Source organism: Schistocerca nitens, chromosome 5 (assembly GCF_023898315.1).
Source record: "Schistocerca nitens isolate TAMUIC-IGC-003100 chromosome 5, iqSchNite1.1, whole genome shotgun sequence".
Lineage (NCBI taxonomy): Eukaryota > Metazoa > Arthropoda > Insecta > Orthoptera > Acrididae > Schistocerca > Schistocerca nitens.
Genome location: NC_064618.1, coordinates 411,874,228 through 411,898,312, shown reverse-complemented (window position 1 = coordinate 411,898,312; position 24,085 = coordinate 411,874,228). Strand labels below are relative to the sequence as shown.

The following is a 24,085-nucleotide window of genomic DNA, read 5'->3' as shown; positions in this document are numbered from 1 at the left end:
TTCTCATCTCCCACTGCCCAAGTCACAACTGGGCGCCCGTGACGGGTGTCCCTTCACCAGCAGTTCGCGTCTGTACGCTACCGTCGGAAGCAACATCGAAGGCTGCCTCCGCAACAGTTTCAAGTCACAAGGTAGAACTCGTCTCCGTCTGGAATGTAGTGGGGAGGGAAATGCCAAAGTTCTCTCCCGCGCGCCGGCGGCGGCCACGCGGTGGGCGGCTCGCCGAGTGCGGCGCCGCGCCGCTAGATGTGCGTCTCGTTGAGCTCGAGCGCGGGGTTGGCGGCGGCCCAGCGCGGGTCTGCCTGGCCGGCGCGGTGCTTGCGGTGGCGGCCGCGCCTGGTGAGCCCGCCGCCGGGCTGGCAGCAGCGGCCGTCGGAGCGCGCGAAGTGCGCCTCGATCTCGTGCAGCGAGTGGCCCTCCGTCTCGGGCAGCACGAAGAACAGCAGCACGCAGCCCAGCAGGCTCACGCAGCCGTACAGCATCAGCGTGCCCGCCAGCGACACCGTGTGCACCAGCGACAGGAACGACTTGTTCGCCGCGAAGCCCAGGATGTAGCCTGCAGACACGCGCACCGAAAGCGTTGGTCACTAGAGATCACAAATGAGCTCTGTACAGCCCCTCTGAGCTTGCCAGCGGCTGTTACGACCTCAGAGCCACTCGCCAGTCTGTACCGTTGCCCATATAAATAAAAACTCGTCACTTCGGTCTACAGTACTGGCCATTAAAATTGCTACACCACGAAGATGACGTGCTACAGACGCGAAATTTAACCGACAGGAAGAAGATGTTGTGATATGCAAATGATTAGCTTTTCAGAGCATTCACACAAGGTTGGCACCGGTGGCGACACCTACTACGTGCTGACATGAGGAAAGCTCCCAACCGATTTCTCAGCAGTTGACCGGCGTTGCTTGGTAAAATGTTGTTGTGATGCCTCGTGTAAGGAGGAGAAATGCGTACCATCACGTTTCCGACTTTGATAAAGGTCAGATTGTAGCCTATCGCGATTGCGGTTTATGTTATCTCGACACTGCTGCTCGCGTTGGTCGAGATCCAATAACTGTTAGCAGAATATGGAATCGGTGGGCTCAGGTGGGTCATACGGGACGCCGTGGTGGATCCCAACGGCCTCGTATCACTAGCAGTCGAGATGACAGGCATCTCATCCGCATGGCTGTAACGGATAGTGCAGCCACGTCTCGATCCCTGAGTCAACAGATGGGGGACCTTTGCAACACAACAACCATCTGCACCAACAGTTCGACGACGTTTGTAGCGGCATGGACTATCAGCCCTGAGACCATTGCTGCGGTTACCCTTGACGCTGCATCACAGACAGGAGCGCCTGCGATGGTGTAGTCGACGACGAACCTGGGTGCACGAATGGCAAAACGTCATTTTTTCGGATGAATCCGTGTTCTGTTTACAGCATCATGATGGTCGCATCCTTGTTTGGCGACATCGCGGTGAACGCACATTGGAAGCGTGTATTCGTCATCGCTATACTGGCGTCTCACCCTGCGTGATGGTATGGGGTGCCATTGGTTACACGTCTCGGTCACCTCTTGTTCGCATTGACGGGACTTTGAACAGTGGACGTTACATTTCACACGTGTTACGACCCGTGGCTCTACCGTTCATTCGATCCCTGCGAAACCCTACATTTCAGCAGGATAATGCACGACCGCATGTTGCAGCTCCTGTATGGGCCTTTCTGGATACAGAAAATGTTCGACTGCTGCCCTGGCCAGCACATTCTCCAGATCTCTCACCAACTGAAAACGTCTGATCAATAGTGGCCGAGCACCTGGCTCGTCACAATACGCCAGTCACTACTCTTGAATAACTGTGGTATCGTGTTGAAGCTGCATGGGCAGCTCTACCTGTACACGCCATTCAAGCTCTGTTTGACTCAATGCCCAGGCGTATCAAGGCCGTTATTACGGCCAGAGGTGGTTGTTCTGGGTACTGATTTCTCAGGAAAAATGGTTCAAATGGCTCTGAGCACTATGCGACTTAACTTCTAAGGTCATCAGTCCCCTAGAACGTAGAACTACTTAAACCTAACTAACCTAAGGCCATCACACACATCCATGGCCGAGGCAGGATTCGAACCTGCGACCGTAGCGGTCGCGCGGTCCCAAACTGTAGCGCCTAGAACCGCTCGGCCACCCCGGCCGGCATTTCTAAGGATCTATGCACCCAAATTGCGTGAAAATGTAATCGCATGTCAGTTCTAGTGTAATATATTTGTCCAATTAATACTCGTTTATCATCTGCATTTCTTCTTGGTGTAGCAATTTTAATGGCTAGTAGTGTATTTCCGGAGACGAGAGGACTGTGCAAGGGTAGAACGGACAACAAGTGCACGAGTTTGCAAGCACACTCATGTTCAGAAAAAACAGAACACCTTGAACGATTAGAGATAGTACGTTCATATTTACAGGAATGTACATTAGTACTGTCTGCAGAAGTAATCAACATTTGAAACACGTCGGCCCGTGGGTTCAAGGTCAACATAGATACCGCGGCGCAACACCACCTACGGCTAAAATATGCTTGAGGTTATCGCTGTCGCTATAAACCGAAGGTAATGGATCATTGTGACTTGAGCAGCCCTGCGGGATGCCTCGCAGACGTATGCGCGAACCGTACTGTCAAATCAGTGAGTTTGAAAGAGGGCACATCATTGGCGTGAGAGAACTGATGCATCCATCTGGGAAATTGCTGCTAGTTTGGGACAAAGAGTTGCGGCAGTGCAACGGGTGTCTGCATAATGGTTCACGGAAGGCTGTAGAACACGATGAGATGGGTCAGGTCGCACCACCCAGACCACCCCCTGAGCAGGTCGACACCTATCCAAATGCCATTGCAGGACAGATTTGCGTCCTCCTCGGCTCTGGTGCAACGGTGGAACAGTATAACACATTGTAAACTATCAGGAGTGACAGTCTGTCGCCGTTTATTATGGCATGGGTTACATGCGCGTCGTTCAGTTCTTCGACTACCTTTGATGAATGTGGAGAAACATGATAGACGACAATGGTGTATGGAACGACGTCACTGATGGCAGGAATGGTGTCAGATAGTGTTTTGTTTGTTTGAAAATGATGGCATCATTTTGGTTCGTTGCAGACAGGGGGAGTGGCATCACAGTGACTGCATTCACTCAAGACATACAGCGCTAACTCAAGGGTTTGTAGGGTGCTACGGGGAACAACCACAAATCACAGTTGATGTGTGCCGAGAGTACTGTGACCAGTGTAACATCCTGCGTCCTGTAGCCATACCATTTCTGCACAACACACCAGACGTCACTTTCCAGTAAGACAACGCACGACCGTATGTTGCTGCAGGAACATATGCTTTCCTGGTGTCACAAGATGTCAGCCTTTTGCCCTGACCCGCCATATCACCAGACTTGTCGTCAATCGAAAATGTGTGGGGTATGGCAAAACGACAGCTCCAGCACAGTGACCCAATGCCAAACCACCACAGATGAACTTTGGAACCAGGTGAATGCAGCATGGATGGCTATACCATACGATGCCCTTCACGCCTTATACGCGTCGATGCCTTCATACATGGAGCATGTTATGAGGGCCCACGGCAGATCCTGTGCCTACTAGGCAACAGGACACATGCTGAATCGAGGTGACTGAAATGCTAATCATTTCTGCGGAGCATACAAATGTACATGTCCTGTCAATATGAACGTCTTATCTTTAGTCGTTTAAGGTGTTTTGTTTTTCTCTAAACATGAATGTACAACCGAGGACTTGCAGCATTGCATACGTACCCACTGGGCATGACGATTATTACACTGCCTGACAACTGCTAAGGAATAACTCTCATTTGCTGAGCATCAACTGCCAGTTTCTATGGAACAACCAGCTATTGCTGTAGAAAACCCGACCAATGATAGTAAAAGGAATGTAGAGGGTGGGACGAGTTAACTGCAGCGAAGTCCGTGTGTGAATGCTCTGTTTGCATTGGACAGTTCATGCAATACGGTATTTGACATATGTTGTTGTGGAACTGATAGGTCGACATTCTGTGTGGTACAGCAACATGTTTGCAAGACATCATCTGCGTGCTTACAATCGTGAACGAGCAGCTGGATGGCACGAAGTTGGTGGAAGTGTCACTACTGTGGCCACAGTAATGGATGTGTTCAAAAGTGTCATACTGCATTTAGAAAAAGATTGCTAAAGGTGGAAATACTATGCGAATGTTCGCGGACGGACCACCACGCCACAAGAGGATCCATATGTAGCCCCAGTTGTGGAAAAGAACAGACATCTCACTCCTACACACATCGCCGCAGACCTTGCAACCGCTACGAGTACATGCGTCTCTGCCAGAATCATTTCACAGCGTTTAAATCATGCGGGTTTGTGCGCTCGGAAGTCTGTTAAATGCACTTCACTTCAACCATGCCGTCGTCGAGAAAGAGTTCGTTGGTGTCGGGAGCATATTGATTGGGGCCAGCAACACTTGTAGAGAATGATGTGCTCCAATGAGTCTCGCTTCGCTGTGGCAAGTGATTCTAACCGCCGCGCTAGTTAGTGCGTGGAGAGAGGGGAATACGTTACACACCAGTGCTCAGAGCCATTTGAACCATTTTTGAAGTCGAACACCTCTTCCCCCGAACCGTGCAAGAACTGAAAACATATTGAGAGAGGAGTGGAACAAATCAACCAAGGACTCCTCAACAATTTGATAGCCGGCCTGAATATATATATTCTTTGCTTTGAATAATTACTCCTGTCATATCCCTAAATACCGATCTTTCCTCCTGGGACACGCCGTATTTGTATGTATGTACGTATATAAGTTTGTACGTATGATTAGTCTACGCATAAAACTTTTTCGAACACAGCTGTAAATTTATTTTAATATTTAATATCTATTCAGAGAATGTCGAACAAGTACGTCGACACGCACACACACACGCACACACACACGCGCGCACACACACACACACACACACACACACACACACACACACACACATACATACATACACACACACACACTTTCGACACGCAAGTGTATTCTTCGAATCATAACTATTTATAAAAATAAACTTACAACAGTCTTCGAGAAAGGTACTGAACATGTGTGCAATTCGCTGTTAGCCCATAACCAAAAGCTGTCATGACCAAACTGTGGTTTTAATTTCGCAACTGACCGGACCTTGAAAAAATAACTTTGTAGATGGGATCACTTTCAAGTTTCCCACTTCAGAGTACGCACATAGCGGAGACAATGTGCTGTGACCCGTGGGCTCTACGGGAGCCCACGGCATGGGCAATGTTTTCGGTACTCGTCGTCGGGTTGTCTTCTACATGACGTAGGACGTCCTCTTCAAACTTGAGAGTGCGGCTTGCCACAGTGAGCCCTCGTAGTTGCGAACGTACCAGTTTCTCGCAGCTGTTGTTGCAGTTCGGCAAAAAGATATTATAATTACAACAGACATTGATGAGGACGCCATCTCCTCAGTTTGTGCACGTACCCGTGTAGCGGGAAATATGAAAGTAATGAGATGTTCAAAACTATTTTACGTCCAAACGTTACGTTTCCGGACTTTATCTACTACACAACTCTTGGCTATAGCTCATAACTCTAGGGTCCTTACCAGGTAGGATTACTAGAAGAGAAAGAGATGACCCAGACAAGAGCAGCATGTTTCTTCACAAGTTCTTTTAGTTAGTGAATGAACGTCATGGAAGGCCTCATCCAACTACCGTTTCAGACGCTACGAAAGAGAGGGACCGATGACCTCAGCAGTTTGGTCCCGTAGGAACTTACAATCAACTTACAAAAGAGACGATGTGCATTACGGAGAGGTTTACTATTGCAATTCCGCGAACGTTCGTTCCAATAACAGCCAGGCAAAAAACCACGTCTTCCCACACACGCCTATTAGAATATTCTCGGAGGGAAAAATCATAGGAACTGGAGTTCATATGGACATCACCCGATAGCTGTTTTTCCCGGCGCCATCCGTCTGTGAAACAGGAAAACGGGGGAGGGGTGGGGGAATAATGGCGGTGCAGCAAGTACTTTCCGTACCACAAGGCATCGTAACTTGCAGTGAAGCGATGTGGATAGATATTAGATATCAGCAATGGTAGGGGAAGGAATCGGCCGTGACCTCCTGCAAGGAACCATAGCGGCTATCATATGGAATGATTTAGAACAGGATTAGCGGACGGGCATCACGCCTGTCCTGTGTAGTGTTAACCACTGCGCCACCTTACTGGACTGGTGGTGCAACATCACAGGGAAATTATAGGCGCAGCACCTGCCACTAGGCAGCAACACGATTTGGTACGCTAACGAGATGTAGGCGATGTCTCGCTCTGTTGTTTGTTATTCAGTGAAAGGCTTTGTTTCTATGAATGCAGTGCTCTGTTGCCTCGGAAGATGGCGGTTTCGGACACGGCTTAAATACTGCAGTTTATTTTTCTCCTGCAACTGCCGGCCGGAGTGGCCGTGCGGTTCTAGGCGCTACAGTCTGGAGCCGAGCGACCGCTACGGTCGCAGGTTCGAACCCTGCCTCGGGCATGGATGTGTGTGATGTCCTTAGGTTAGTTAGGTTTACTTAGTTCTAAGTTCTAGGCGACTGATGACCTCAGAAGTTAAGTCGCATAGTGCTCAGAGCCATTTGAACCATTTTTCCTCCTGCAACCCTCTATAATCTCAAATGTTTTTTAGTATACAGGGGAAAAATAAACCTGTGTTCGAAACCGTCATCCACCAATGCAACAGAGCCTCGCATTCACGGGAGACAAGGCCAGTCTACGCAGTAGCTAGCTCCGTCTTCTCCACTGACGATCGGGGCAAGCAGTCGCTGTCACTGAATGACAAACAACATCGCGTGACGCTCGCCCTATGGTCTGTTAACGTAAAAAGTTTAGTTTGCTGCGGAATGGGCCGCGTATAACAGCGTCGTTGGATGACGCTTTAGGACACGAGTTCCTCGAGACACCCTCTACAACCCCTCGAAGTTTGTTGCAACATTTTTGGGACACCCTGTAAGCAGGGTGTTCGTTTTAACTTAACGCGTTGTATGAAAAACAGTTCCAGGCAAAAATTTAATTTTAGTAAAGGGGACATCTGCTGGACTACAACTGGCCACCTACTAACAACCACTCCTGTGTGGGCAGGGCTGTCTATGTATTTTCAAATGGGGACCCCCATATATATTGCACATTTGAATTCTACACCAAGAACCACGCACGGTTTACTCAGACCATTCGTGGTAGATGATGCTGTAATCGACAGACATCAGGTGTGCCTGTTTTTGCAGTGAAGAGCCAACACATTTGATTCTGCATTTCATTTATGATTTAAATGTTAACCTTTGTGTTTAGCGGTTGTTACTGGTGTTCAAACGTTACTTGAGTGTTACAAATGTGATGGTACAGTGCAAGTAATATGGCTAAGCGTTGAAATTTCTAGCAATTAAGCTACTTGTATGGTAACGTAGTTTTCTACTCCATACGGGGTTAATTGTGGTGAGACCCAAACTCTGAGAATGCCAGATTTCGGTGGCCGCACTCGAAACCTGCCATCAGGGCGACTCGCTTCCGTGTGTGTTTCCATCCAACCACCGTAACTGATGCGCTGACCGCTACGCGGCTGTCGGCGGAATGTAAACCACAACCGTTGTAATAAAGTAGGATGCCAATGAAATGATAGTGACAGGCGCACCCGCCACGGATATTCACCGAAACAAAGCATCACAAGGTGAGAGGCAAGAGGACTCACCGATATCACGCTTCCCGACGGGAGCAGAAAACTATTGCATCCACGTTGTTGTTCCTGGATCACGCTAAGCGCAGTTTCCAACTATTCAGTGAAATGGTAAACAATATTGTAGTGTAAAATCACATTAGCAACACTATAGTAAATTTCAAACATAAATACCAACTGTTAGAACACAAAGGTTTACATTTACATCGTAAATGAAATGTAGAATCAAAAGCATCGTTTCTTAATTGCAAATTGACCCAAGCAGGAGGGATGGTTAGGAGATAGCCAGTTGTAGCACAGACAGATGTTCCCCTTACTACTATTAAATTTTCATCAAGAACATTTTTTTCGAAAATTGCTTCATTTTCGAAATATTTAGTTATCTCAAGTTAACACAAACGCATATATATATATATATATATATATATATATATATATATATATACCAAGAAGAAATGCAGATGATAAGCCGGTATTGATTGGACAAATATATTATACTAGAACTGACATGTGATTACATTTTCACGCAATTTGGGTGCATAGGTCCTGAGAAATCAGTACCCAGAACAACCACCTCTGGCCGTAATAATGGCCTTGATACGACTGGGCATTGCGTCAAACAGAGCTTGGATGGCGTGTACAGGTACAGCTGCCCATGCAGCTTCAACACGATACCACAGTTCATCAAGAGCAGTGACTGGCGTATGCTGACGAGCCAGTTGCTCGGCCACCAATGACCTGACGTATTCAATTGGTGAGAGATCTGGAGAATGTGCTGGCCAGGGCAGCAGTCGAAAATTTTCTATATCCAGAAAGGCCCGTACAGGACCTGCAGCCGGCCGCGGTGGTCGTGCGGTTCTAGGCGCTCCAGTCCGGAGCCGCGCTGGTGCTACGGTCGCAGGTTCGAATCCTGCCTCGGGCATGGGTGTGTGTGATGTCCTTAGGTTAGTAAGGTTTAAGTAGTTCTAAGTTCTAGGGGACTAATGACCATAGCAGTTGAGTCCCATAGTGCTCAGAGCCATTTGAACCATTTGAACAGGACCTGCAACATACGGCCGTACATTATCCTGCTGAAATGTAGGGTTTCGCAGGGATCGAATGAAGGGTAGAGCCACGGGTCGTAGCACATCTGAAATGTAACGTCTACTGTTCAAAGTGCCGTCAATGCGAACAAGAGGCGACCGAGACGTGTAACCAATGGCACTCCATACCATCACGCAGGGTGATACGCCAGTTTGGCGATTACGAATACACGCTTCCAATGTGCGTTCACCGCGATGTCGCCAAACACGGATGCGACCATCATGATGCTGTAAGCAGATCCTGTATTCATCCGAAAAAATGACATTTTGCCATTCGTGCACCCAGGTTCGTCGTTGAGTACACCAGCGCAGGCGCTCCTGTCTGTGATGCAGCGTCAAGGGTAACCGCAGCCATGGTCTCCGAGCTGATCGTCCATGCTGCTGCAAACGTCGTCGAACTGTTCGTGTATTCGTGCAGATGGTTGTCGTCTTGCAAACGGTCCCCATCTGTTGTCTCAGGGATCGAGACGTGGCTGCACGATCCGTTACAGCCATGCGGATGAGATGCCTGTCATCTCGACTGCTAGTGATACGAGGCCGTTGTGATCCAGCACGGCGTTCCGTATTACCCTCCTGAACCCACCGATTCCATATTCTGCTAACAGTTATTGGATCTCGACCAACGCGAGCAGCAAATGTCGCGATACGATTTTCGGTATGCTTCTGTGTGGGCTCTAATCTCTCTGATTTTATCCTCATGGTCTCTTCGCGAGATATACGTAGGAGGGAGCAATATACTGCTTGACTCTTCGGTGAAGGTATGTTCTCGAAACTTTAACAAAAGCCCGTACCGAGCTACTGAGCGTCTCTCCTGCAGAGTCTTCCACTGGAGTTTATCTATCATCTCCGTAACGCTTTCGCGATTACTAAATGATCCTGTAACGAAGCGCGCTGGTCTCCGTTGGATCTTCTCTATCTCTTCTATCAACCCTATCTGATACGGATCCCTCACTGCTGAGCAGTATTGAAGCAGTGGGCGAACAAGCGTACTGTAACCTACTTCCTTTGTTTTCGGATTGCATTTCCTTAGGATTCTTCCAATGAATCTGAGTCTGGCATCTGCTTTACCGACGATCAACTTCATATGGTCATTCCATTTATATCACTCCTAATGCGTACTCCCAGAAAATTTATGGAATTAATTGCTTCCAGTTGCTGACCTGCTATTTTGTAGCTAAATGATAAGGGATCTATCTTTCTGTGTATTCGCAGCACATTACACTTGTCTACATTGAGATTAAATTGCCATTCCCTGCACCATGCGTCAATTCGCTGCTGATCCTCCTGCATTTCAGTACAATTTTCCGTTGTTACAACCTCTCGATACACCACAGCATCATCTGCAAAAAGACTCAGTGAACTTCCGATGTCATCCACAAGGTCATTTATGTATATTGTGAATAGCAACGGTCCTACGACACCCCCCTGCGGCACACCTGAAATCACTCTTACTTCGGAAGACTTCTCTCCATTGAGAATGACATGCTGAGTTCTGTTATCTAGGAAGTCTTCAATCCAATCACACAATTGGTCTGATAGTCCATATGCTCTTACTTTGTTCATTAAACGACTGTGGGGAACTGTATCGAACGCCAAGCCGGAAACGTGATGGTACGCATTTCTCCTCCTTACACGAGGCATCACAACAACGTTTCACCAGGCAACGCCGGTCAACTGCTGTTTGTGTATGAGAAATCGGTTGGAAACTTTCCTCGTGTCAGCACTTTGTATGTGTCGCCACCGGCGCCAACCTTGTGTGAATACTCAGAAAAGCTAATCATTTGCATATCACAGGATCTTCCCCCTGTCGTTTAAATTTCGCGTCTGTAGCACGTCATCTTCATGGTGCAGCAATTGTAATGGCCAGTAGTGTACACAGCATAACCAAGCCGCTTCGGCAGGTTCCGAAGGTGGGACTTACCGATGGAGCCGGAAGCCCCGCTGGCGGTGCCCCGCACCTCTGCAGGGTACACCTCCCCGATGAGGATCCAGGGCAGCATACGCAGCCCGACGTGAGACATGAAGGCCGCCGCCACCAGGATCAGCGACGGCGTCCACGTGTTGGAGTCTTCGTTCGCGGGGCCACCTACAACACATACCACGACAATTACCTTTTGTTTTATGGTCAATGCCGAGAATCACCATTTTGTTTTCTACATTCTTGATTCAGTTTCTGCGAACAATGTGCACAGCATTCATTAATACACAGTGAAACAACCGCAGAACACTGATGAATTCTTCTCGGGTTATCAGCCGTGTGGTGGCGTCGTCTTGTCGCAACGTTTCAATGAGTTTCGTACCCATCATCTTCTGGCGAAGATGCGAATTTGCCTCTATGACCTCGATATTGTCCTCGGTGGAATCGACGTAACAATTCTGACGTGATACAAGACATAACAATGGCTAAAATTTCTACTTGTTAAATGTATATCGTTCAGAAACTTTTACTCCTTTATTCTGTACAAAATGGTTTCTTGTATATTCCCTATCTGTTTGATGTGCCTCGTGGCCCCCTTTCTATTTCAAAATTACAATTTGCATAAAACATGGAGGCTTCCAAATTGGCCGCCATGTTGGTTACATACTCTCAGAGGTTTTCCCTTTCTCTTGTCTCATACCACTTGACTTTAAATTTCTGTTCATCAGCTTATTTTTGTTTTAGAAATGTGCTTCGAAACCTAAGGGACACCCTGTAGAACTGTTTGAACCAGGATTTTTTATGTATTATCTAATCAACCGCAGTCCTTGATAAATAGTCTGTTATGGACGAATTCTATTTCTCTTGGGTTCCTTGTTTCTGCGAATTTCGCCATGGGCTGCACTATTTACTATAATTTCCAAAGTTACAGTTTCGAGCCTTTATCCAGTTTAAAGAGGTTAAGGTGCTCAAAATATAGCAATTGTCATGCTTAGCAACATATGTTAACTGGTATCAACAGGCGAAGTCACCTGGAGACTACGGGTGGCGCCTCTGAACAGAGTCACACGAGTCCTAGGAGTAGTATCTTTAACTCGCAAGCAAAACGCCTTCGATCATAGGTTCTATCGAAGCCACTACTTAAATTCCGAATAAAAAACATCAGCAGTGACGGACGAAGACTTCCGTTATAAGGAGTCACCCTTGTTCTGCCAACAGACTCGTCAAAGAGGGCGGAGAAGATGAAGAGGTAGAGAATGCATACGAGGATATTAAACGGATACTTTAGAGTGTAAAAGGAGATAATATGGTTCAAATGGCTCTGAGCACTATGGGACTCAACTGCTGAGGTCATTAGTCCCCTAGAACTTAGAACTAGTTAAACCTAACTAACCTAAGGACATCACAAACATCCATGCCCGAGGCAGGATTCGAACCTGCGACCGTAGCGGTCTTGCGGTTGCAGACTGCAGCGCCTTTAACCGCACGGCCACTTCGGCCGGCAAAGGAGATAATATTAAATAGTCATGGGTGACTGGGACGCTACAGTATAGAACGGAAGAAAGAGTTACGGGAGAATATGGTAGAGAATGCTTATAAGTACATTAAACGGGTACTTTAGTGTGTAAAAGGAGATAATATTTAATACTCATAGGTGATTGGAACGCTACAATATAAAACAGAAGAAAGAGTTATGGGAGACTATGGTCTACTTGGTAGGAATGAAAGATGTAATATCCACGACACTATGTTCTAGCGAGATGTTAAAATGAACTAAGTGTACAAACTTTAACAAATATTATCGATATTACGTATAAAAAGACTGTATCGTGTAAAAATGACAATTATTTCATTATTTCTGTAATAATCTTTCTGTGTGAATTAAAACTATTATCAGAGAACTACATTCATAGACAACGACAATTATAATCTTTTTTTTTGTTATCTGTGACAATTGTGGTTCAGTTGTTCTTCTTGTGCTAACGGATGAACTGTTCGGACGTGAGACGTGTGAGGTGTGTAAAGAGAAAACCTGTAACTATATATTGTTAATTATTATTTGAAAAATAGAGTCGCTATTGTCTACACGTGGATTTGTATTTATTTCAATTGTAATCCAATCTAATTAATGTTTTTAAGTGTTAATTTTCAGCTCTGCAATTAGGTGCGCAGCCGTTAGCGCTAGTAACTTACAGCGGAGTTTACTAGTAGCTGGTATAAAAATATGACGGTATTTATTATTGAAAATGACTTTAAATGCTAAAGAATAGAGATAAAAGGCTTAAAGAGTTTTATCTAAATGTATTACCTTGATATAAAAGGAATGGGAAATAATAATAGACAAATTGACTACCGTCTGTCTGCCCCCATCTTAGCAAAAATATCCCCGCGGCAGTTAAGAATCGAGAATTGTAACAAACATAAATGTTATTAGATGTAAATGAATGGAATTAAATGTGCACTGGTGGTCCCAAATCTACTTTAAAAGACAGAATTCAACTCAGATTGAATCCTTAAATACAGTGCTCACAGCACGTTACGTAATATCAATTTGTTATTTGCTGATGTATGAAACCTAATTATTTCGGACGATTTACATGAAATATGTTAATAGGAGACATACGCAGGTAGTATTTTGTGACTAAACGTTCCTTTTGCTAGAGAAAAGTGCTTCCATATTAAGTAACAGTTGTGTAAAATCTGATAAATGATATGCAATTTAGTGCCACTCACACGACTTTACAGACAACATTTCTACACAATGTCAAGTGGAGATTTCTTTAACAGAGTGACAAATATTATGCGGGATAATCATTTTTGAGATCAAACGAATTGTTACACTGCCAATGGGTAACTGGTTTTATATTTTTTTGATCTTCCTGAAATATCATTTATAAGTAAGTAAAGTCACGAAATACAATAAACCGGTTCCGCCACAAAGAGGAGAAGGTTCCACGGCAACCTCTTGCCCTTGGGGTGGAAAAATGTCCCAAAAAGGCGGCGGAATCAATTTATGAAGATGCAGAGGACAAGGGAAACCTCTGCATTAGACACGTTATGTGTACCCACAGGACACGTGGCCTGTAACTCGACAAGTGGCAAAAGATACCGGATTAGTTCCCCATTAGGATCTCCTGCATTACCGTAAGGGAGGCTACCATGGGAAAAATAATCAACAATACAGTACGAGTCGGAGCATGCAATGCCAGAAGTTTGAATGTGGTAGGGAAGCTAGAAAATCTGAAAAGAAAACTGCAAAGGCTTAAGCTAGATAAAGTGAAATGAATGGAAACAAGATAAGAATTTCCGACCACCTACAGCGGCAGAAAAATCTGTAACAGGAGTCTTATTAGTTATAAGCAGGAAGGTAGGACAGAAAGTGAGTTACCGTGAACAGTTCAGTGATTGGCTTGTTACCATTAGAATCGACAGTGAATCAACACCAACAACAACAGTTACATGCCGACGTCATAAGGAGAAGCTAAAGAGGTAGAGAAAGTATATGAGGATACTGAACGGGTACTTCAGTATGTAAAGGGAGATGATATTTAATATTAATTGGTGACTGGAACGCTGTAGTGCAGAAAACAACGGAAGAATGAGTTATGAGAGAATATGGCCTACGAAGCAGGAATGAAAGAGGAGAAAAACTACCGGATTACAGCAATAAATTTCAACTAGTAATACCGAATACATTGTTCGAGAACCACAAGGGTAAGAGCTGTACTTGGAAGAGGCCTGAAGTCAGGGAAGGGTTTCATTCGAAATCAGATATTGGATTGTAGGGCGTAGGCAGAAGAAGATACAGACTCAGATCACAATATAGTAATGTTGAAAAGCAGGCGGACGACTGAGAGAATCGTTCGGAAGAATCAGCATGAAAAGAAGTGGAATCCGTAGTAATAGTGAAGTAATGAAGAATGATGAGATGACTTTGAAATTCTCTGGGCCTGCAGATACTGTGATAATGGATGGACATCTCTAAAAAGGGAAGTCATATAAATTCAACCGACAAACATAGGTACAAGGAGGATAACTTCTAATAAAAGTTGGGTAACAGAAGAAATTTTTCAATTCATCGACGAAAGAAGGAAGTAAATAAAAAATGTGAATAGGAATACTGAAAGGATTAAGTGACTTAGGAAAGAATTAAATAGGAAGTGCAAGGAAATTAAGGCAAAATGAACGCGGGAAAAATGCGGAGAAACCGTAAAACATATAGTCGTCAGAAGGACTGATCCAGCATACGGGGAAGTGAAAACGACCTTCGGAGGTCCAGCATAAGAGAAGGCACAGATATCATTTCTAAAGTAATTGGGGGAAACGGCAACCAAACAGCTGTTGAAGTTGGTGTCTAAAATCTATGAGACTGGCAATATACCATCAGACATCCGTAAAAGTTTATCCACACTATTCTAAAGATAACAAGAGCAGATAAGTGCGAGAACTATCGAGCAATCAGCTTAACAATTCACGCATCCGATAACAATAATATATAGAAGAAAGGAAAAGAAAATTGAGGATCTTTAAGATTTCGCGGTAAGGAAGGTAAAAGTGAGATAAAGGCAGTTCTGACGTTGCGATTGATAATGGAACAAAGACTTAAGAAAATTCAAGAAATTCATAGGATCTGATGACCTTAACAGCCATACAGCGATGCTCAGTGGTTCAAGATGTTCGAAATTCTGAGAAAAATAGGAATAAGCTATAGTGAAAGACGAGTAATATTTAACATATACAAGAATCAAGAGAGGATAATAAGATTGGAAGTCCAAGAACTAAAAAGGGTGAAGACAGGGATACAGTCTTTCGTCCCTACTGTCCAATCCGCACATCGAGAAAGCAACGACGGAAATGAAAGAAAGGTTCAAGTGTGGGATTAAAATTAGGACTGAAAAGATATCAGTGACAAGATTTGCTGATGACATTGTTATCTTCAGTGGAAATGAAGACCGACAGAACATTTTGATTGGAATGTATAGTTTAATAAGTACAGAATATGGGTTGAGGGCCAACAGAAGAAAGGCGAAAATAACGAGGAGTTGCGGATATGAGAATAATGATAAACGTAACATCAAAATTGATGGTCACGAAGTAGCCATAGTTAAGGAATCCTGCGTCCTTGGAAGCAAAAAACACATGACGAATGGAGCATGGATGATATAAGAAGCAGACTTATACAGACATAGAGGGCATTACAGGCCAAAATATGTCGGGTAGTATCAAACATAGGTCTGAAATTGAGGAATAAATTTCTAGGAAAGCATGTTCGGAGCACAGCATTGTATAGTAGTGAAACATGGTCTTTGGAAAAACCGGAAAGAAGAGAATCGAAGCGTCTGAGATGCGATGCTACAAAGATGTTGAAAATGAGGTGGGCTAATGAGACAAGGAACAAGGAAATCTTCCACAGACTCGGCGAGAAAAGAAATGTTCGAAAAACACTGACAACAAGAAGGGACAGGATGATAGGACTTCTGTTAAGATATCAGGGAATGACTTCCATGGTACTAGAGGGGGCTGTAGAGGGCAAAAACTGTAGAGGACGACAGAGACTGGTATACATCCATCAGATAATTGAGGACGTGGGATGTAAGTGCTACTCAGACGAGGAGAACACGGCAAGTGCCATAATCCGCTCAGTGGCAACTTCGCTCAGAGAAAGAGGAGTCGAAATAAGTGAGCACGAGTCTCGGCTTATCTGTAGATGCCCGACCGTTTCTGAGAAAACGACGGTCAAAGTTTTCAAGGCAGTTTACGTGCTTTTTAGGGAGTGAACAGCTCAAACCAAGCGGTGGCCGAGTGGCTAGCGTCACGACTTCCCTTTTTTTGTGCCCCGTGTTCGAAAGCCGTTTATTATTTTTATTTTTTTCATTTATCTATCCATGCGCGTAGAAGATTACTATACGAATGTTTTCCAATGTATATTGAAATAACGTTATCCTTATTCGTCTAGTAATTGTATGTATGCGAATGAAAAAAAAGCAATAACTAAATGGAAAAATATTTGAAATTGTTTTCTGTGAAATTCCTACAGTGTATATTGATTCATCATCCAAGGGAATGTATCAAATCTTCCTGAAAAGTAAACATGAGACTAAAATACGTGAATTAAGAGTTGATATAAGAACGAAATATAAGAATATTAGAGTTTAAATAGACTGTAAACCATGAAACATATATTGTATAATTAGTGTTTGACATTTATTGTGAAACCCAGTTGTTATTTTACATTTAATATAACGGCTTTTTAACTCCTAAGCTGATAAGAAACATTTGTGTAGTAACGTTCTATGTACGTGGGTAGATAAATGAAAAAAATAAACAATAATTCGGGTTTCCAGCATAGGACGCACAATGTGAGAAGGTGTGTCGCTAGCCACTGTGCCACAAGTTAGCTTGAGATCATTGCGTGCTAAAAAGATCTAAATTACGTCGAAAATTTGAGAGTCGTTTTCTCAGAAACGGTGGTGTATCTACGAATAAGCCGAGGCACGTGTTCGCTTATTTTGACTCCGCTTCATTGACCGGAGCAGCTGGGAAATCTAGTTATGGCACTTGTCGCGTTCTCGTGAGATAAAGAGGCTGACACAGGAGTGGAATTCGTGGCGGGTCGCATCAGATCAGTCAGAAGATGGAAGATTGAAAGGAAAAACACCAGAAAAAAGTCGATAAATTCATAGACAACAGCGCTATGGAAGCCACCATTAGTCCAGGGGATATCGGGAATAATTTATTAATAATTCGGATTTTTTTTTAACAGGCAGTAGTTAGAGACTTTCTCCTGTAGCATACGTGTCAGATTCAACCATAATTTTAGCGTAAAAGCGGTTAATGCTTCTTGAGTGTGTTGACAGGTGGCCGGCCGGTGTGGCCGTGCGGTTAAAGGCGCTTCAGTCTGGAACCGCGTGACCGCTACGGTCGCAGGTTCGAATCCTGCCTCGGGCATGGGTGTGTGTGATGTCCTTAGGTTAGTTAGGTTTAATTAGTTCTAAGTTCTAGGCGACTGATGACCACAGAAGTTAAGTCGCATAGTGCTCAGAGCCATTTGAACCATTTTTTTGTTGACAGGCCAAGCCTTTCCGCACGGTGTCTGTGGCACCTACTGATATTAGTGGAGAAGGTAGTACCTGCCGGATTTGAGGAAGCGAGCAGAGCTTCGAACGAGGAGGTATCTGCCTCTCTGCACCTCTCGGTGTGGCACGATAGGGAGTTGGGACATAAGGGAAAACCTTCCATGGCACCTGAGGTAGTTGTAGTGGGGAAAATACTGTAGGGGGAGAGAGAGATTGGAACACATGCAACAGATGATTGAAGATGTAAAGTGCTATCCTCTCTCCCCCTAGCTAGCGATTTTCGGACTCTGGTCCATCGGCCTCTATCACCGGTGCATCACGCATCGGCCATGATAACCCGTGATTTCAGAATATACGGTGTTTTTAGCTCTTAAAAAAATGGTTCAAATGGCTCTGAGGTCATCAGTCCCCTAGAACTTAGAACTAATTGAACCTAACTAACCTAGGGACATCACACACATCCATGCCCCAGGCAGGATTCGACCCTGCGACCGTAGCGGTCACGCGGTTCCAGACTGAAGCACCTAGAACCGCACGGCCACGCCGGCCGGCTTTAGCTCTCAAATACCAATGTTTTTCTTATGAGCATCCCCTGACGGCCATACATTCTACTTTAACAATGATAACTGAAACCAACTGCTGTATTGTAATCCAATGCCATTTATTCAAAATATGGCACCAGTTTCGATGCGAAAAAGCCTCATTTTCAGGCTCCATGCGTAATTTGTCAGCAACCCACGAACCATAATGACAAGGACCAAACGAAGCCTTCAAATGGAAACAGTGCAACTTATTAACGCCAGCATATAGTTGTTGGTTGTACATGCTGGCGTAACATGCTTAATAAGTTGCACTGTTTCCCTTTGAAGGCTCCGTTGGCCTTTGTCGTTGCGCTTCGTACGTTGATGGCAGATTACGCTTGGGGCCTGAAGACGACGCTCTTTCACGTCGAAACAAGTAGCGTGTTTTGAAAAAACGGCTTTGGATTACAATACAGCTGTTCGTTTCAATTATCGTCATTCATGTACTTTACGTTCGGCTGCTGTCCCACTGTCCTCGATGGACCACACATCCTGTGGCAGCCACGTGAAATCAGGTAGCTACTCACTGTGGGCGGCGAGGATGGCGACGACGACGAAGCAGGCGCCGTTGCCGGCGGCGGAGAGGAGCGCGAGCGGCCGCTTGCCGAAGCGGTGCACGCTGCAGACGCCGGTGAGGGCTCCCAGCAGCTGCGCCACGCCCAGCAGCAGCGTCGCCGTGTAGCGGCCGGCCGGCGCGCCCAGCTGCGAGAACACCACCACCGCGTACGTCTGCACCGTCGTCATGCCGCAGAAGTGGCCGATCGCGAACGACGCGCTCACCAGCAGGTACGGCTGCAACACACCCACGCCCTCTCTCTCCTCACTCGTGGCCATTACTCACACCTTTACTTACCAGTGGGCAGGGATAGATAAAGGTCGTTACATTTTATGGTCAAATTCGGTGCTACTTTTTGCCAAATTCGATTTCATTATTTTGCCGAATTCGGTATTACTTCTCACCAAATAAGGTGTTTTTCCGGCCAAATTCGATGTTTTTTGGCCCATTCGATGTTTTTTTACCAAATCCGTTGCTATTTTTTCAAAATTAGATGCTTTTTGCCAAATTCATTATGTTTTTTGCCTAATTCAGAGTAATTTTTGACAAATTCGATGTTACCAGAATGAGATTTTCACTCTGCAGCCGGGTGTGCGCTGATATGAAACTTCCTGACAGATTAAAACTATGTGCGGGACCGAGACTCGAACTTGGGACCTTTGCCTTTCGCAGGCAAGTGCTCTACCATTTGAGCTACTCAAGCACGACTCACGACCCGTCGTCACAGCTTCAATTACGACAGGAGCTCTCCTGCAAACCATGCCGAACTAGCACTCCTGGAAGAAAGAATATTGCGGAGACATGGCTTAGCCACAGCCTTTGGGATGTTTCCAGGAATGCTAGTTCTGCAAGGTTTGCAGGAGAGCTCCTGTCGTAATTGAAGCTGTGACGACGGGTCGTGCGTCGTGCTTGGGTAGCTCAGCTGGTACAGCAACTGCCCGCGGAAGGCAAAGGCGCTGAGTTCGAGTTTCAGTCCGGCACACAGTTTTAATCTGCCAGGAAGTTTCAAATACGATGTTATTTTTTGCCACATTCGTTACCTTTTTTGCCAAAATCTTTAATTACTGCCAAATTTGGTATTTTTGGGACAAATTTCGTGGTTTTGGCCAAATGGGATGTATTTTCAGCCAAGTTTGGTGTTATTTTTTTCGCGGACTCCGTGTTATTTTTATGGAAAATTCGGTGCTATTGATAAATTCCGTGTGATTTTTGCCACTTTTGGTGTGATTTTCTCCAAATTTGGTGTTACTGTTTGGCAAATTTGGTGTTCCTTTTTCACAAATTATCATTTTTTGCCAAATTCCGTTAATTTTTGCCAAATTCAGTGTAATTTCTTCCTAAGTCGGTATTATTGTTGGCCAAATTCGGACTAATTTTTGTCACAGTCGGTTACGTGTCATGCCAATTTTGGTAAAATTTCGTGGTTTTCTGCCAAACTCTGTGTTGTTTTTTGCCAAATTTGGTGTTATGTTTTGCCAAATTCAGTGCATTTTTTCCGAATTTGGTGTCACAAATTCGGCGTTATTATTACCAAATTTTGCTTTATTTTTTCCAAATTCCTTGTTATTTTTCCCTAAATTGGTGCTTCTTCGGTCAAATTTTTGGTTTCTTGTCAAGTCCTGTGTAATGTTTTGACAAATATCGTAGTTTTTGCCAAATTTGGTATTTGTTTCATATTCTGTGGTATTTCCGACGTCACGTCAAAGGTTCTTACGCGGGAGACGAGTTGCCATTTTAATCTCATACACGAATCTTAGCCTCGAGGAAATTAGAAGTGAAAGTGCAGTTTCCACATTGAATAAACATCAGTATGAATATTAGTTCTTTGCGGTTCTGAGATCTATAACATTTTTATATGGCAATACTACTAATTTTGCGACATCTCACAAAAATCGCCGATTTCGCTAGAAACTGCTAATTTACGTTGTTGTTTTCGCAAAATTTTTTGGTTGTACCAATGGAACATAAGCGTACTGGAGAAAAAATTTGTCACCGCCAGGAGACATCAAGCCTTGATCGTAACATCAATTCGGCGAAGGAAGGAGTCGGCAAGGAAATGGGTCTGCCATACCCAAATGAAGCCACCCACTGATCGATCCTGGAGTCCTACAAAATTGCAGGGATATTGAATGTTACGCTGTTACAAATAGTCCTAGATGTTTCTGCGGGACTAATATCGAGTGATTTATGGTGATAGTAGAGTTGCAATAGAGTGCCTGAGTATGCGTTAAACCACGAACGTATGCGTGCTGTCTTGTGAGCTTCGTTGTTGTCATCTTTCAAGAGGAGACTTGCCATAGCATATTCATCATGGAGATATAGAGAAAAGAACAACACCTGGTCATCGAGGATGTTGAAATGAATATCCCAAATGTACAACGAAGGCTTTTATTGGCGAGCGCGGTGCGGAAGCGGTCAACACACTGGAATCACATTCAGGAGGACGATGGTTCAAATTTCCGTTCGGTCAGCCAGAGTTAGGTTTCCCGTGATTTACCTAATTAGCTCCATGTAAATGCTGGCATGGTTCCTTTAAGAAGTCTTTCCCCAGCCTTTCGTAATGACAGCTTGCGCTCCCTCTCTAATGATCGTGCTGTCGACACGCCATTCGACTACCGTTCTTTGCGAGCGGATGTTTTAGCTGGAGGTAAATCTTCCACGAAACTTTTCCGTACACCATTCTCTATAGAAATGTTGTAAAACCTGCTTTGATACGGCATCAAATAGGAACACCACTCATGGTGTGGAAGTGGAAACCTCCAAACACGATAGCTTCTTTCTGCCATTCCGTCACGTCTCTACATTGATCTATCTTACTGGGCCGATTCCACACAACCAACTGGCATATACGGACCACGTCACGAACATGATTTATGTTAGCGGTAGAGGGCCAAATAACCTGCTGCTATCAATTGTATGTCATGTATAGTGCTCCATATCGACCAGGGGTTTCTTTAACTCGCTGAATACTATTGGGACGTCTGTGTCCCACAATAGGTTATCAGAGAACTAATTGCAATTCGCTGGCCAAATGGTTCAAATGGCTCTGAGCACTATGGGAATTAACTTCTGAGGTCATCTGTCCCCTAGAACTTAGAACTACTTAAACCTAACTAACCTAAGGACATCACACACATCCATGCCCGAGGCAGGATTCGAACCTGCGAGCGTAGCGGTCTCGCGGTTCCAGACTGCAGCGCCTATACCGCACCGTTGCATGTTACTCATGAGTGTCAGTTCCCACTGATATCGGGAAGCCTACTAATGGTTCAAATGGCTCTGAGCACTATGGGACTCAACTGCTGAGGTCATTAGTCCCCTAGAACTTAGAACTAGTTAAACCTGACTAACCTAAGGACATCACAAACATCCATGCCCGAGGCAGGATTCGAACCTGCGACCGTAGCGGTCTTGCGGTTCCAGACTGCAGCGCCTTTAACCGCACGGCCACTTCGGCCGGCGCCTACTAATGGTTAACAGAGTTCTAATAATTACAGGTTGTGCTTTCCGCAAGTTTCATTGTTGAGCGTCGTTTCCGTGTTGTCATACGGAATTAGTTTGCATCTGCAGACAGGCAACACAATTGCCAGATTCACAAAGCTGGCTGCCTTCGCGCCTTCCTGTACAAATCGTGTCAACGACTTGCACCTACGAATTAACGCTTGCCACATCACGAACGAAGCCCATATGGTGCACCTGTAGTGTGAGTTACAGACTTGGAGAGATGATTTGTTCACTGATGTGTGTCTCTTTTTAGTACGTCTTGAAGTTTTTGCGCAGTCGTGTTCTGAAACCGTGGAAGAACTTCTAAATAATGCTGTATGTCCTACTACATTCCCCCTCCCCCACCCCGCCCCCAACCCGCTTGAAAAACAAAACGGCGGGACACATTCTTTTCATATTGTTACTTCTGACTAAAGCACTCCGTCTTCAGGCCTCAAGTGGCTTATCGGGACCATCCGACCGCCGTGTCGTCCTCAGCTGAGGATGCGGAGAGGACGGTCGTGTGGTCAGCACACCGCTCTTCGGGTCGTTATGATGGTTTTCTTTGACCGGAGCCGCTACTATTCACTCGAGTAGGTCCTCAACTAGCACCACGACGCTGAGTGCACCCCGAAACTTCTGACTAAGACATTCACTAAAATAACCATACATTAATGTTTTTGAAATAAAACTATAAAACTGGTAGTCACAGGGTTAGGGGGACGTTGCTATTTTGTCCAGTGAACTTATTTGTGATTCACACTCTCAAGCATAACGTTTACATACGTATTAGTATTTCTTTGATAAACCTAACGTGTTTTTGCTATTTACATGTAAATAGGGACAGAGACTTAAGAGGGAGAAATTACACAACAGCAGTAATGAATTAACAAATTCCGCAAAGAATGTATACACATATATAGAGATTATATATCAATGTGAAGATGTTCAACCCATTCTAGCGGTGATGCAGATGCCCCCATGAAGTCAGTCCAGTTTCCTTTATAAGAACACAAAAGTCATTGGCTGCTTAAGTGCTGGATAGTCTATCTCGATGCACAGCAGTCACAGTCCGGAGATGTTTTTCCCCAGTTGTGTAATGAATCTGCGCATTTGCCTTGCCCTGTGCACACCCACTCCAATGCAGTTCACTGTCTTCGGTTTAATTCAGTTCCCGTAATGTTGAGGTTGTAGTTCTGGAACCACTGTTCTAGCATTTCGTTTGTTTCTTTATTTCAGTCACACGTCCATTAATCTGCCGGTGGTTTTGGGCGTCCTTCATGGACTTGCAGGCCTACGTTTTCAACAATCTCTCTACATTCATATAGGAGAGCCTCTTTTACACATCTGTAGATCCGCACCTACACTGCGACCGGACTACAACAGCACACGCACGCATGTCCCACGGGTGGTCTAAGCTTCAGGCGTTGTCCGCTTATTGCACAAGCGTCTGCAAGTCAGCTCGACGATAACAGATCTGGCTCGATAGCAAGGCAACACAGCAACAAAAAATATGTGATTTCTTGTCGCACAAAACTCAGGGCGCGATCACTGCTGGCGCTACTCTTGCCATTTGGCGGCATTCCAGTCGCAGACAGGGGGCGCAGCCGGCACCGAATTATTTC

The 24,085-nt window shown here is 45.0% G+C and overlaps 1 protein-coding gene across 1 annotated transcript in view; it reads right to left on the bottom strand.

Moving 5' to 3' along the window:
* Positions 1 to 242: 242 nt before the first annotated feature.
* Positions 243 to 24,085, bottom strand: part of LOC126260500 (facilitated trehalose transporter Tret1-like) — a 504,093-nt gene continuing 480,250 nt past the window's right edge. The window contains exons 9-11 of the mRNA XM_049957830.1: positions 18,949 to 19,213; positions 10,768 to 10,932; positions 243 to 556 (exon numbers count right to left, since the gene is read on the bottom strand). Of these exons, the coding sequence (XP_049813787.1) occupies positions 243 to 556; positions 10,768 to 10,932; positions 18,949 to 19,213 (744 nt within the window). The remainder of the gene's footprint in view (positions 557 to 10,767; positions 10,933 to 18,948; positions 19,214 to 24,085) is intronic.